We start from the raw sequence: 14,712 nt of genomic DNA, 5'->3' as shown, positions 1-14,712 counted from the left end.
GAAAATATTGTTTTTTAAATCTAATTTTGCCAATTGTCTCAAAAGTTTGCATTGGATCTGTGTTTTGATGAAGCTATATCTCTGATTTCTGTCATTTTTCCTCCTCACTTCTCAGGATAATACACAGAAAATGCTGTCAACAGTTATTTTCTCGACTATTTATCCATTTCCATTTAAAACTGTTGACAGCAAGGTCTTAGGGCCAGACATCTTAAAACCTCAGCAAATAAAATGGGCTTAAGATTGTCTTGGGTTGAGACAGAGTATATGTTTTTTGTAATGTGGGTGAATTGACCCTTTAAGTCATGTTGTTACAGTCTCTCTGTGTAACCCTCTGCAGTAGCACGTCATTCTGAGCTGCATCGGCTCACCTTCGGTGTCATGTGGGAACAGGGTCTTCTTCGATGCATAACGAAGCCTTTCTTCACATCATTCTTACTTTGCTGATCCATCATTACAACAGTAGCTGAGCACTGCCACGCTTTGCTGCACGGCGTTTCAATCAACGTCAATGTCAGCAGTACGAATCATCATGGCTGATTGAGAAGGTGTGTGTGTGTGTGTGTGTGTGTGTGGGTGGCGTGTGCCTGTGTGCAGCTGAAGACAGCTGAATGCCTGTGCTTTACTGAGAGCGTGGCACCAGGGGAAAATGAAAACTGGGAGAATAATGACAGATTTATAATTACAGAATCTAGCGTTCAGTGCTACTCAGCAGCAACTGTCTGGGGAAGGCAATCTGGGTGTAATTTCTGCTGATCAGGCCTGCCACAAACTTAAGGGTCACACTACACGTTTGCCAAAACACACACACACACATACAAATGTGTATGCACACACACGCAGGTGTATGTGCTGACTCTCTCTATCTCTCTGTAATTTGTGCCGATGTCGCACACGTAGAGTAGCCCACACACAGAGAGACAAACACAGAATGCCGAAAATTGTGGTGCAACAGCAAATTGCCTGGTTAATTTGAGCGAGCTAAAAGCATCAAGTGAGCGCCTGAGTCACTGAGAAATTAATGCATTACATTCTGCCCCAAACAATGCCAGAAACATCCGTTACATGGAAGGAAGCAACTGATTCAATATACAGAGAAGAAGCATATGGGTGTAAGCAGCAGCTAAGACAAAAACAAGCACACTTTTAATTTGACTTTTAGTCGGTTGTGTAGAAAAGCTTTCCCAAACTTTAAATCAAACAACTCGCATTTAAAGTTCTCATCAGCTGCGAGCAGTAAATGCATTCATTTTAAACAGGCTATCAGTGATTATAACTTGCTTGTGGAAATAACCGAGAATTTCCATTCCATTTGAAGGTAATGTAGGCCACACTTTAGTGCTCAGCTCTGACAATAACACACCACACATGCCTGTGGCCTCAGAGCCAAAGCTCTGCAGTCATCCTCATCTTCTTCCAGATCATTTGTAGGTTTTGTTGAAGGACATTAAAAAGACATGGCATAAAACCAGAAACAAGCTGTTCCGCAATCTTCAGTGACTTTTCTTTCACCAAGCTGTTTCAGTGTGATGATAGTATTTGCCTATAAGTTATTATTTTCCATTTAAGATATTTCCAATGTTATCTAAAATAACTGACAGCTTTAGAATGAATGGTGGCTGTTTAGTTTTTTTGTGTTATCTACAATTCTTTTATTATTAATTGCTTCCCGCCATTGTAGGAATACATCATTCGTCAATCAAGCCCTCTGTGCAGCCTGTCTCTTTTTTTGCAAAGTTAAATCCATTTTGCTATTGTGTCAGATTGAATGTGCCAAAACCGGATTACTATGCATGGTCCAACGTCCTGACTGAGTGCACGCTGTACTGTTTTTTTTCCTGTCTCATTTTTAATCCCCAAACGAATTTCAGTCTGTGTCCCTCGCATACACACACACACACACACACACACACACACACACACACACACACGCAAGTCTCTCAGTATTAAGAACTTCAGATCTAATTTGTTTTAGATCTTGACAGATACTAAATAAAAGTATGACTCTAATGTGATTTCTTGCTACCGCAGGTGTGTTTGCAACATCGACTGTTCCCACATCAGCTTCAACCCGGTGTGTGCCTCAGACGGACGTTCCTATGACAACCCCTGCCAGGTGAAGGAGGCGTCCTGTCAGAAGCAGGAACGCATCGAGGTCAAGTACCTGGGCCACTGCCAAGGTCAGACCCACAAACACTCACTCTCAAAGACACAACAACACCTTCACACACGCAGCGGAAGCCGTCAATCCGACTGCCCGGGCAGGTGTTCACTTCGGGGGGAAGGGAGGCCGTGGAGGCGAAGGAGGCAGCTTGCAGAGCTAAATGCAGACAGCATGATTGTATATCTCCCTCCAGCCGCAGCTCATTTCAGTATTACGTATATTTTCACTCAATTATATTTTGGAATAGTGTGCAAAGATAATCCCCAAATTCCACATCCTTCTCCACTACGTATATTGATCATTTTACTGAACGGTAATCCCCCCTTTTTAGTGTAGTATCTTTTATTTGGGTGCAGTATTTATTTCTCACGGTTCGAGGGATAAAGTTATTTTATTAAGCTCTTTTTAAGTCCCTGAACCGTGTCCTATTGCTAGCGCACGTGGGAGCAGACATAATCAAAATAATAAATCTTATGTTCCTTTATTTCATTTTATTGCAGGTGTGATCTATCAACATCTTAATTTCTCCTTATTTGGACTCATTTTGCTTTAAACAAATTACAAAATCTAGCTAAATCTGTCATCAGGTGGAAAGAGAGGCAGTCGAGGGAGGGCTTTTATTGTGTAGGGGTACGTTTGCAAGCATTCGATTGGCTCTGCATCCACCCGGGACAGACAGGGCAATTGATCGAGATGTGAGAACCAAGATGTAGGCTTTGAGAAGTAATGGGGGGTAAAGCAATCAGGGCTAACCAGCTCTGGAAGACAAATGAAATCTGTATTCCCCCACCTTACACCTTCTGGGTCGGACCACCCTGATCGATTTGCTCCACGCATTCTGTTTCAATCAGGGAAAGTGGAGAGAGAAACAAATGTCAAGAAACTGAGGGATCAAGACCTGGGAAAATAGACCTCATGTAACACAACATGTCACATTGCTGAGATATACTATTTCCCCATGTGTCATATTCTTGGGAAACATTGTAATTCTGCTTTCTACTGTAGCTCATCGTATCCAGAACAAGGAAAAGTACTGATTGAACATTGTTTGTTTTGTTTATACACTTGCAGCATCAGATGTTCATAAAATGAAGTGTTGTATCATTAAAACCTCAAGTTGTCATCAAGGAAAGATTTAAGGAGGAGGACATTTTTAAAAAAGAATCATTTTTGTAGCTGCAGTCTTGTTTAGTTTGTAGCCTCTCCCCTCTGAGTTGATGTTAAATGTGGATGTTCAAATTAATTTAGTCTCGTATGAGATTCTTCTGAAGTGGATGTCATACATCCAAGACTGGAGCTTCTGATCTCACTGAAACGCTGCTTTGTTTCATTACTTTTAATCTTCCTCTGGTGTCAATAAAACATGAAAATAAGAAATATTTGCATCATAGCCCCGTGAAATACTTTCACACACTCCGTTTGATGGAATACATTCACGGGCTACTGGAAAAAATCAATTGCAATAAAACGATAATGATTGGAAGGAGATTTTGTCTAGCCATTGTGAAAAGAGGAATTCAATGCAGCGTCAATAAGGTGAGCAAGAAATGCATTATTCCCTCTGATCTTTTCTACCCGGCTCTGCTCCATTCTACCTTAATGCTTTAGGAAGATGGCTTCTCACTTTTGAAGAGAATAGTTCACATAAATACGCTTTAACTAGACAGGTGCACACACCAATTGAACCCTTTTGTTGAGAAGGTAATTCACATTCTACCTGCTCTGGCGTCAGTCTGAATGTGTAACTCATAATAGAGTTGGAGCTCGAGGAGAGGTTGTTAGTGACCTGAGATCAGTTTGAATGTGTTTTTGGCCTTTCAGGCGACATCAAAGCCAGAGATGAACACTTCGCACGGACCGACCTCACAGGTGAGTGCATGTGTAACGATGGTGGATGTGCTGCCACTCAAAGCTACAATATTTCTGACTCAAATCTTTTGTCTGTCGCTCTCAGACTTTTTGTCATCCATTTCTGTCCATTATTTCTTTTAACCTTTTTATTATTTAAATCTTCTTCTGTTTTGAAATCTGTCTTTCTTGTGCAGTACAGTAATGTGTGTATGCCCGTGTGTGTTTGTGTTTACGCAGTAGAGGAGAAAGAGGATCCGAAGAAGGAGCCGGCCCGCGGCCTGTACATCCCCTGTCCAGATCTCTACAAAAACTACTGCGTCCACGGAGAGTGTCAGTTCCCCAGCATCGTGGCCCAGCCCTCCTGCAGGTACAAACACACTTACAATGTTGCTATATTTGTGAGGACAAGGCACGGGTCGGGATAGGGCGAACTGAAAACGTGGATGATTTCCCCACCTAAGTATTTGGGCATCTTGGCCTTTTATTCAAAGACAGTAGTGATGGGCGGATGAAGCCTTATGAAGCTTTGAGGCTTTCTTTCTTTTTGTGCCGAAAAAGCTTTGAAGCTGCAAACACACGGACATCTGGTGGCTTATGAAACATATAGCAGCTCCTTAAGACGGGCCAAATCAGTAGAGCACTGATGTTTTATGATTTTAATCTTTTTTTTGTGCAATAAAAGTTCAACAAGCCTGCATGTTATTATTAAGTGGGTAATACTTTTGATCAGAAGCGCTGCTTTAAATGAAGATGTATTAAAGAAAATAATGAACTAATGCATTATCCAAAATCCTTCACAGCCTTCATAGTTTTGAAGACACAAAAGCTTGTGTCCCTTTTTGTTTGTTTATTTATTGAATTATGTTTTTTTGTCTCACTCACTCTGTCAAGCGTCTTTGAGTTTTTAGAAAAGCGCTATACAAGTTTAATGTATTATTATTATTATTATTATTATTATTAATGTACCTTATTGGTGTAGTTTAGGCTCATGTGTTTTAACTTCATCGTGGATGTTTATGTAACATTTCATACGAGTCGTGAAGTGAAGGGAGAACGATGTTTATTACATTAGCTTATTTCATTTTATTGCATTATTACTTGGTATCAAATGTTCTCATACTTATAACGTTAGAAGATACGGACGTCACCGGTCATGTGGTATTTTCCTTATTTGAAGCGCGCTCCGACACAATGAGTTGAAACAACGAGCTTCACAGGAAAGAAACAGCTTCGCAGCTTCGTTATCAAGCGAGTCTCTAATGGACAGTGCAGAGGTGACAGTCACAGTACATGGACATGGCTGGCATCTTAACCACCAGCACTCCCATGTATTTAACAGTTAATGCCACAATATTTGAGGACAAGATTAGAAAATTCAAAAAAGTTAGTAAACCAAACACTATTTTCTAAATATGGTGTCATTTTAGCATAATGCATTGAGTTGGGACTATTGATTATAGATCACTTCCGCCAAGGGTTTTTGTTTGTTTGTCTGTTTGTTCGGCCCATTTTCATGAACCGTGGTTGAAGGGTGCAGCATGGTCTATGGAAGAACCCATTACAGTTGGAAGCGGATTCATATCAAGGGGCGGATACACACATTAGTTTTCACTTATGGATACGGCCTTGGCCCTTCTAGCTCATAATGAGTTGAATGGGTTTTTAATAGGTAGCACTCAATAAGACTATTTGTAGTAGCTAATTATGGGCTACAGTGCATGGATTATTATGTAATGATCAATTATACTATATTCATCTAAGCTATTATTGGCTTTTCATTGTAACTCTGACTGTACTATGGCTATAAACAAATCCTAAAGCAAGAGGTCTCTATATTTGCAGCACAAATGTGATGATGCACTCCCTCCCTAATCTCCGCACACCGAAAAAGAAAACATGTCATGGAAGTTGGCTAGTCGGTTTAAAATTGAGCGATTCCTAAGCAAGTGCTGGGTCCCTTTTATTTGTAATCAGGCTTGTTTATCTTGTATGAACACAAGCCTGTGTGCTGAGAAGGGGAAGTATTTGGATCTGGCTGTTGACCAGGCAAATATGCTGCACTGCTTCAAATTAATCCCATGTTGGATTTGTCACTGCAGAGTGAGGATATTGGTGAGTCCTCTTTCCACGCACATTATGATGCTGTTTCACAAGTTTCATTTGGATTTGGTCATGATTTCATCTGTAGAAGCCACACTCTGTGCACCGTCATGTATCTGCGAATGATAATATGTGGCTATAAACACGCCACGTGCTGCTGTCACCGTCATTGGTCTCATCAGCAACTTCCCATGTCATGGCTTATCATACTCGAAAGCTACAAAGGAGGTTTGCACATTATTAGGCTCCAAATAAAGATTTTAAACAGACATGGCTAAAGCAAAAGTTTAGCAGAACCTGTCTGTAATAATCACTCACTGCAGAGGAAACTGTGTCGCACAGTTTAGCCTGGAAGTCACTCTGTGAACTGTGATGGAGGTAAACACCTTGAAGAGAAACAAAGAGAAACAAAAGAGAACTATTCGAAGTTTGGCTAACCTGGGCTTTTGTTTCTCGCCCCGTCAGATGTTTCTTTTAAATGATTCCCATATCTCAACAACGACTTTGGTGAACACAAAGTTAATACAAACCCATACAAACAATGGCTAAACAAAAAGTGAGTCCATAAATTGAATATATTCAATGAAGAAACAAGGGGCCACATGTCCTCACTTTGGATATTTGGCATTATGGCCTCATAAGTAAAGGAATACAAGGAAATGCAGACACACACATTACATACACACTTGCAGAACAACAGTCTCACAGCTGCAACTGACACATACATATTCACACAAAGTACTGAGTGCAAACTACTTGAACACAGGCTCCACTGACGAGCATTTACATAAAGGCACAATGAGGAACGATATGAAAACCCACCACACACACACACACACACACACACACACACACACACACACACACACACAGTGAATGTACATGTGTGTTGCTTAGGTCTGCCACCTTTTCCAGCCTGATAGTGTGGCAGCCAGGGGGTCTTGGTATCTCTCCCGCCCTCTATCTCTCTCCTTTCTCTCTAACTTCTCTCGTCCCAAATCGCCCTGCCACACATTCTTCCTGCATACAGAGCAGAGTTTAGCGGAGAGGGAGTGTGACAGGTCTCTGCTGCCCCCTACTGGCTGCAGGAACCCGAGGTTATGTGTCCTAATGAGAAGGGAAGCACAGTACAGTGGTCTCTGTGCGAGTGGCGTGCGTGTGTGGAAACAGAGCACAAACCACAAACAAAACAAGGTTGCAATGTTCAGGTCGAAAGTATAGAGAATGTGAAGGAGACTGTGTGTGTGTGTGTGTGTGTGTGTGTGTGTGTGTGTGTGTGGTGTGTGTGTGGGTACCAAACAAGGATGTGCAGGTGTTGGTGGGTAACAACCTCCCCAGAGACAGGGAAGCAGGGAAAGACGAGGAGATGGGGAGAGAAAGAGAGAGTAAAGGGGAACCATTTTAGCTCGTCTGAGGACAAAGATCATCTCCGTTAGTCTCTCTCTATCTGTGTGTGTGTGTGTGTGTGTGTGTGTGTGTGTGTGTGTGTGTGTGTGTGTGTGTGTGTGTGTGTGTGTGTTTTTAGGCTGCCTAATTCCGAAAACACCAATTACATGTGAAGACGATGTGCGTGCTAGCTTTTTGCAGGTCGTTTTTCTGCACTGCCTGAACAATATGAAAGCAGCTACATCTCTTCTTCATCCTCTCAAACACCGACACTGTTGACTGTCTGTTATGTAGTTGATATTGCCCAGTTAAAATTGTGTTTGAAAATGGCAAACTGTGACTCCCTGCTGCACGGAGACTATCAAATCTCTGAGATGCCAATTCACACGGGACTAACATGACCTCTGTGTTTGGGCATGGCAGATTGGCACAGTATTAAGATCACGGGCGACCTCTGCAGTTTGTACAGATTACTAGAGGTCCCCAGGTAACACTAGGCCTGTGCAAATAGGGCTTTTGCTTTTCTGCCACTACTGTTTGTCTTCACTATAAATAATCAACTCGATTCAGAAACGTGGAGGAGAAAAATGGGATTCACAATATTATCCCCATAATCTTCAAAATATGCTTCAAATTCTTCAAATGACATTTAAACATCCGGGACTTACTTCACTTTACATTGTGTTCAGAAATAAAAGCTTTTTCAGGTCACTCCTGTGAGAATATTCACAATTATCCCGATAATGGAAATTCACCGCGTCCAACTTATTACGAGGTTTTCTTATCTTACCGTCCCTGGTTCTGTAGCTACGCCGTAACCTCCAAACGCACAACTATAATTGCAGCTTCCGTGTGGACACGGGCCCAAAACAAAGAGGAAATGATGATGAATAGCTGCTTAGTGTGAACACAGTCCCTCTCCCTCCTCGCCTTACCCACTGCCAGCCTTATCAGTTATGTTCATCTACACAGTCCCAGCAAAGAGAAAGCAGGCGCTGCACTGTCACACATACGCATTGTTCAGCCACAATGTCTGACGTCTCCATTAGAAACACGCAAATAATTAACCTGTCTAGAAGTGCAAAGAAATGACTCTTTCTCTCTCCTTCTTCTCACCTGCGTGTGTGTGTGTGTGTGTGTGTGTGTGTGTGTTCTCAGCTGTCACTCGGGTTTCAGGGGCCCCCAGTGTGACATCAAAGAGTACAATGTGCTCTACGTGGTGCCAGGCTCCGGCAAACTGCACTATGTCCTCATCGCCTCGATCATTGGAGCACTCCAGGTGGTCATCATCTGCGTGGTGGTGCTCTGCATTACCAGGTGAGTCATGCCCCTCTCACACACACACACACACACACACACACACACACACACACACACACACACACACACACACACACACACAGCTTACTAATGAACCTGGCAGCAGTACTTTCCATGCTGTCTGTATTTGGGAGTCACAAGAGGGCTGTGGAGCTCCTGAGCCTGGAGGAAACAGCTGAAAGGTCACCTTGCTTACACCACAGAGAGAAAGTACTGACAAATTCCCCTGTGGACACACACACACACATCAGTAAACATGCAGCATGTACGTACAAGCACAGATACACGGATATATATCTGTGTAGCACACTTTTGTTTGAACCGACGTTTTGTATTCACAGTAAAGATCCACACACATATATCGCCTGGGGCTTGTCTGCCTCCGGCTGACCTAAGCAATTTATGACATTTAATAAAAGATTTTAAAAGACTTTTGGCTGAGACAAAACTGCTCCTCTGAGCAAAGGAGGAGGAGGGACAAAATGAGAGAGCGAGCAGTTGTAAAAGGGCAGGGTGAGATAAAACACTGAGTACAGCTACTGTACCATAAATGTTTCCTGCTGCTCAGCAAAATTCATTATTGCAAAAGTTAGCAAAACACTCAGCCTCATAAACATCACACCGCTCTCACTTGTTACCGAGGAGAATGAATAAATCTAATGGGGCTGCAACCAACAATTATTTCATCATTGACTCATCTGCAGATTATTTTCTCAATTAATGGTTTGGTCTATAAAATGTCACAAAGTGTGCGTCCCAGTTTCTAAAAGGTCCAGGGTAATGTCTTTAAATGTCTTGTAATTCCAAATTATTCACTTTAATATGATATAAAAGCAGGAAATCTCCATATTTGAGAGGCTAAAAAACTGTATTTTTGCATAAAAAATGAATCTCGATTAATGCACCGACTGCTACAATCCATATTTGTTGGTGTTTATCCTTTAAAAAATAAAATGTTCACTACAGTCAGAAACATTTTGCTCTCCTGCAAACTCTCCAAAAACCTCAAGCTTTGAATGTAAAAAAAACAAACATTCGATACAGCATTTATTTTCAGCGCAAACAGAGAACTGACAGCTAGCGGAGCGTCAGGAGATATTTACAGATTACAATCTCAAACTTTAATATAGTATCGAGTGATGGGGAGCCAGCTGTACCCAGCATGTCGTTCGGCAGTGTAACAGTTAATAGGGGTCCCCTGTCAATACAATACACAGTGTGTACATAACACACTAATACTAATAGATCTCGACACTGCACTTCCTCGGGTCAGCAACACACACACAAAGTGTGTTGTATAAACAGTTGTAGAGAAACATCGAAGGACAGGCATATACAGAGATTCCTTCCATTTTAGTTACATTATAAAGACTTGTCATTCACTTACAGGACAAACGTGTGAGTGGAAAAAGGTCACCTCTATGCTTTGGCACCTGTGTGTGTGTGTGTGTGTGTGTGTGTGTGTGTGTGTGTATAACATCTAGTGATTGCAAGTTCTCATGTGGTTGCCACACGAGTCTGTATTCTTCCTATGATCGACACATCTGAGAAAAAGAACAAAACTCACTTCCAAATAAACTAGCATGATATTAAAACTAGTGCATTAACAGTACAAAGATTTACATAGTAATTATAGCAGCACAATGTGTGTGTGTGTGTGTGTGTGCGTGTGTGCTAAGAGCACCCAAAATACACAACAGTGTTCATTGTAGTAGAGCATGTCACCCAGAGCAACGGTGGCTCATTGATGTGTTTCTGAGCAACGATGGAGCTCTATGGCACAGAGGAATAATATCAGGCTTTGTCTACACAGACAGACTAGTTATTCAAAATCAATGTGTTGTTGGTTTTGGTCTTTTCATAGTGACAATAAGAATAATATTGATGTTGTCAATATCCTTTAAGAAATGATTTCAGGACAACCTTTTACCCTTTTTCCACCCAAATGAGATCGTATATGCTACAAACGTTTCCCATTGCCAATAGAAAAGTATTCTCAGTGTCACAAACGCGACTACCAGAAGCAGGATTGACAGTGATTGGTTGATAAATACCGTTACTACTGCATTGTCATTTGTCCCGGGAATGAATGGCGGTTGTAACCTTTCCCGCTGAAGACAAGAGCCGGGTGTTGGTGGGTTATTTTGTCCAGTGGGAAAGCGGCTTTACCGAGGTCTATAGAAATATCAGAATTGCATCAGAATGAGCTTTCACAACTGCAAAGTGCCTTAGCTAACCCCTACATGTATGTTCTTGTACCCTTACCTTCTTCTTCCCCGCACAGGAAGTGCCCACGGACCAACAGGATCAACCGGCAGAAGCAGAACAATGTCCACTTCAGTACAGAGAACACCATGCGCGCCTCCACTCGGCTTATCTGAGCCCAGACACACCGGACAGAGTCCCCCTCCACTTTACGGAGTGCGGTGGCGTTCGATGTTCCCCCTTGTAGGATCTGCTCCCCCTCACTCCTCGCCCTCCCTCCCAGTGTGAACTTTAAGGATGCCCAGGGAGGATGGTGGCACAGCAGAGACGGAGCTGCCGTACCAGTCAGCGATGAGACTCCAACCCCCTCAGTTGCAGATGTGTCTTTCTGCACCTTGTCACTTCCGCCCAGGGTTTTTCTGAAAGAAAGAACCATGAGGTGTTGGGGGGGGGCATTGAGGATACTGAATGTGAGCGTGAGTGCGTGTGAATGCGTATTAGATGTGTGAGCTTTGGTAGAGGCGGGCTAGCCGGTGTCTGTCGTTTCTAGATGAGGGGGTAAAGCAAAGCGGGGTAGTGCAAAGCAGGGTAACGGGCTTTAAATACAGTGTGCGTTGTTCAGTCTGGGAGGGGGGTGGGGGTGTGGGCTACACGTGATGCCTTGCACCTTGTGTTATAGGAGACCTTTGACAGAGGGCACAATGTTATTATAGAGCTCTCTGTTCGGTTGTGACGACGACGACGTCAGCTTCTGTATCTTGGGTTCTATTTCCAATAGTTACTACTACATTGTCTTGATGGGGTCATTTTTCTGTAAATGTAAATAAATAATTTATATCACAAAATGTAACATGCTGTGTCGCTCTTTGTTTGTGGTCTGGAAAACTTATTTTACAATGATAATTATTATTGTCATGATGCTTTCTATCATAGAGAGAATTTGTAACTTTTTTCTTGCTACTTTTACATAAGTAAATGATCTGAACACCTCTACCACTCTGAAAATATGTTTTCAACCCAGTTTCCAAATCCACTGTGAGACACACCTGCTTTCACCGAGGTAAAAATGATGGAAGGAAAAAGGGGATCGACGAACAAACACGGTTTATTCAGGCTGCGATAGCCTTTTCAGGCAAAAACAAGCACTATACACAATTGCTGGTGAGCCTTCTCCCGTGCAGCTTGTCTCTCTCTGGTCCAGCTGTATGACTGCAGTCGTATGAGTCTCTCCTTGGACCCAGCCTACTGCAAGAGAACAGAACCTGGTCATCACGCTTTTATTGTGAGTGATTACCTGATTCTGTCCAGCTGTTTGGTCTCCAGCTGAGACACTTCATCTCTCCACCAGCAGACTGCGTCCTCTCCACACCCCACTGCCACATCCACCCATAACGTGAGAGGCCTGTAACTAATTCTGAATGGCCTTGGTTGCACAGGAAATAAATCAAAAATGAGGGGAGCCCCAAAACTAGTGAATATTTAATTTCATGTCCATTCTAGTATGCATTCATGTTATATTGTCGCCATCCCATAGTGTTTTCATTCGTGCTGTTTTTAATCTCTTTTTGTTTTTACCTCGTATGACTGAAGTGCATATCAAGAGAAATGAATGTCAATCAGCTACAGGTTCATGTCCAACCACCGCCACTAGATGGTGCTGTGCTAACCCAAACAGCCAAACAACACCTCTACTACCAGCTTCAGGGGGTTAATATGAGCGGAGTGATCAAAGATGTTGTGTCCAGTATTATCAGTTATCGATTTGAATTGATAGAATTGTATTGAGTCAGTCGGGTAGCAGTTGTGTTGTCGTGGCCGAGTGGTTAAGGCGATGGACTAGAAATCCATTGGGGTCTCCCCGCGCAGGTTCGAATCCTGCCGACAACGATCGTTTTCTCAGTGGACAGACTTTACAGTGCTCTGACATCAGCGTTAGTCTGTTAGGGGAAGGAAGAGAAGAAAATAGAGAATGAGAAAAAAAAAAAAACAATCCATTTTGACCCCTGTGGCATTTTAAAGTCTAGTATTATTTATGCATTTGTGGAGAAGGAAAACAAATCCACAAGATTGCCATCTCAAATCCCGACTGCGGCAGGATTGAGGATTACAATATGTGTTGCCTGTTAAAACTTGAATTTATTCAAGATATTGACTTTTTGCAATGCAGTGAACTGTCAATACATTAGTATTAAATACAATTTAGCTAGTCAATATTATATACATCCCTATGCATATGTAGATTCTGTATAAATTCATTCTTATAAATTCATTCATTAAATATTTTGATCAGGGATAGTTTTTGCTGTGTTCCCTTGAATAATAATTGTCTTGGTTTCATCAGGGTGGTGTCAACTTTCCTTATACACAGTCCATTCCGGTCATGTGACTGCTAGATCACCATAGATACCAAATACAGGATGATGTTATTTTGCATACTTACTCCTCCTCATGCCTGATTAATGGACTGTATATAAGGAAACCAGGAGTGACCTCAGACACCAACCTGATGAAGACAATTCATCAATTCTCTTGTATTTGGGTTTGTAAAAGGTGAACCAGAACAAACTATTTGAAGAAGTCAACTTGGGCTCTGGGAAACTATTGAAAATTCAAAATATTGTGCTTTCTACTCCTCCAATCATTTGGACAGTTACTAGTTACTAGTTACTTGAATGAACCAAACTTTTATTTTTAATCACGTAACAAAATATTAAAACACTTCTAAGTAAAACATGATAATATAACAATATAATAATATTAATACATTATGATAATAACATAACTACTAATATTATAACATTGAACTCTCTAAATAAGTTTCAACATAAAATTAACATTACAACCATCATCAAGTATATACATGTATCCACAGCTATACAACTATATACATGAATATGTGTCCATGCCTCTGGTAGGGGACAGAGGGACACTAACTCAGTGTCCATGCCTCTGGTAGGGGACAGAGGGACACTAACTCAGTGTCCATGCCTCCGGTAGGAGACAGAGGGACACTAACTCAGTGTCCATGCCTCTGGTAGGGGACACAGGGACACTAACTCAGTGTCCATGCCTCCGGTAGGAGACAGAGGGACACTAACTCAGTGTCCATGGGACAGAAGGACACTAACTCAGTGTCCATGCCTCCGGTAGGAGACAGAGGGACACTAACTCAGTGTCCATGCCTCTGGTAGGGGACACAGGGACACTAACTCAGTGTCCATGCCTCCGGTAGGAGACAGAGGGACACTAACTCAGTGTTCATGCCTCTGGTAGGGGACAGAGGGATACTAACTTAGTGTCCATGCCTCCGGTAGGGCCCAGGCCCTGCTGTCCTAAACTGACAGACAGACAGACTTACACAGGAGTAAAACATATACAGTAAATATATCAACACAAGAAAAGAAAGATAAAGCTGTAGAATACAACACACAATATAAAGAACATATAAGAGTACTCTAACATTTTGAATACAATTAACATGCTATAGCTGTTTTTTAATAATGATGGTTTTGATGATTGATGAATGTAGATTGTATGGAGCCAGTAGTAGAGGTGGAATACTGCCCCCTATGTCTTTGGAACAGGTGGCTCAGAATCACACATTGTACCTTTAAAGCAACATTATTAGTTATTATAGTAATCGGTATTTTTGCTCCTTCAGTTTTAGAGTGCAATTAATTTACACC

General features: G+C 41.9%; 1 protein-coding gene and 1 non-coding gene across 5 annotated transcripts in view; both read left to right on the top strand.

Annotated features, from left to right (window-relative positions):
- The window catches only part of tmeff2a (transmembrane protein with EGF-like and two follistatin-like domains 2a), a 97,651-nt gene extending 85,781 nt beyond the window's left edge, over window positions 1-11,870 (top strand). Inside the window, exons 6-10 of one of the 4 annotated variants that reach the window (XM_029459630.1) lie at window positions 2,032-2,180; window positions 3,986-4,033; window positions 4,256-4,382; window positions 8,660-8,818; window positions 11,106-11,870. In XM_029459630.1, coding sequence (XP_029315490.1) covers window positions 2,032-2,180; window positions 3,986-4,033; window positions 4,256-4,382; window positions 8,660-8,818; window positions 11,106-11,202 — 580 coding nt within the window. In that variant the 3' untranslated portion in view covers window positions 11,203-11,870. Of the gene's footprint in view, window positions 1-2,031; window positions 2,181-3,985; window positions 4,034-4,252; window positions 4,383-8,659; window positions 8,819-11,105 lie in introns of all 4 variants that reach the window. The other 3 variants (XM_029459629.1, XM_029459632.1, XM_029459631.1) reach the window with 3 other exon arrangements.
- Window positions 11,871-12,831: 961 nt separating this feature from the next.
- On the top strand, window positions 12,832-12,913 carry trnas-aga (transfer RNA serine (anticodon AGA)). Its single transcript has one exon. It is a non-coding gene; the product is annotated as a tRNA-Ser (tRNA).
- The last annotated feature ends 1,799 nt before the right edge of the window (window positions 12,914-14,712 follow it).

This window comes from Cottoperca gobio, chromosome 21 (assembly GCF_900634415.1).
Source record: "Cottoperca gobio chromosome 21, fCotGob3.1, whole genome shotgun sequence".
Classification (NCBI taxonomy): domain Eukaryota; kingdom Metazoa; phylum Chordata; class Actinopteri; order Perciformes; family Bovichtidae; genus Cottoperca; species Cottoperca gobio.
This window is presented reverse-complemented; position numbering and strand designations above follow the sequence as displayed.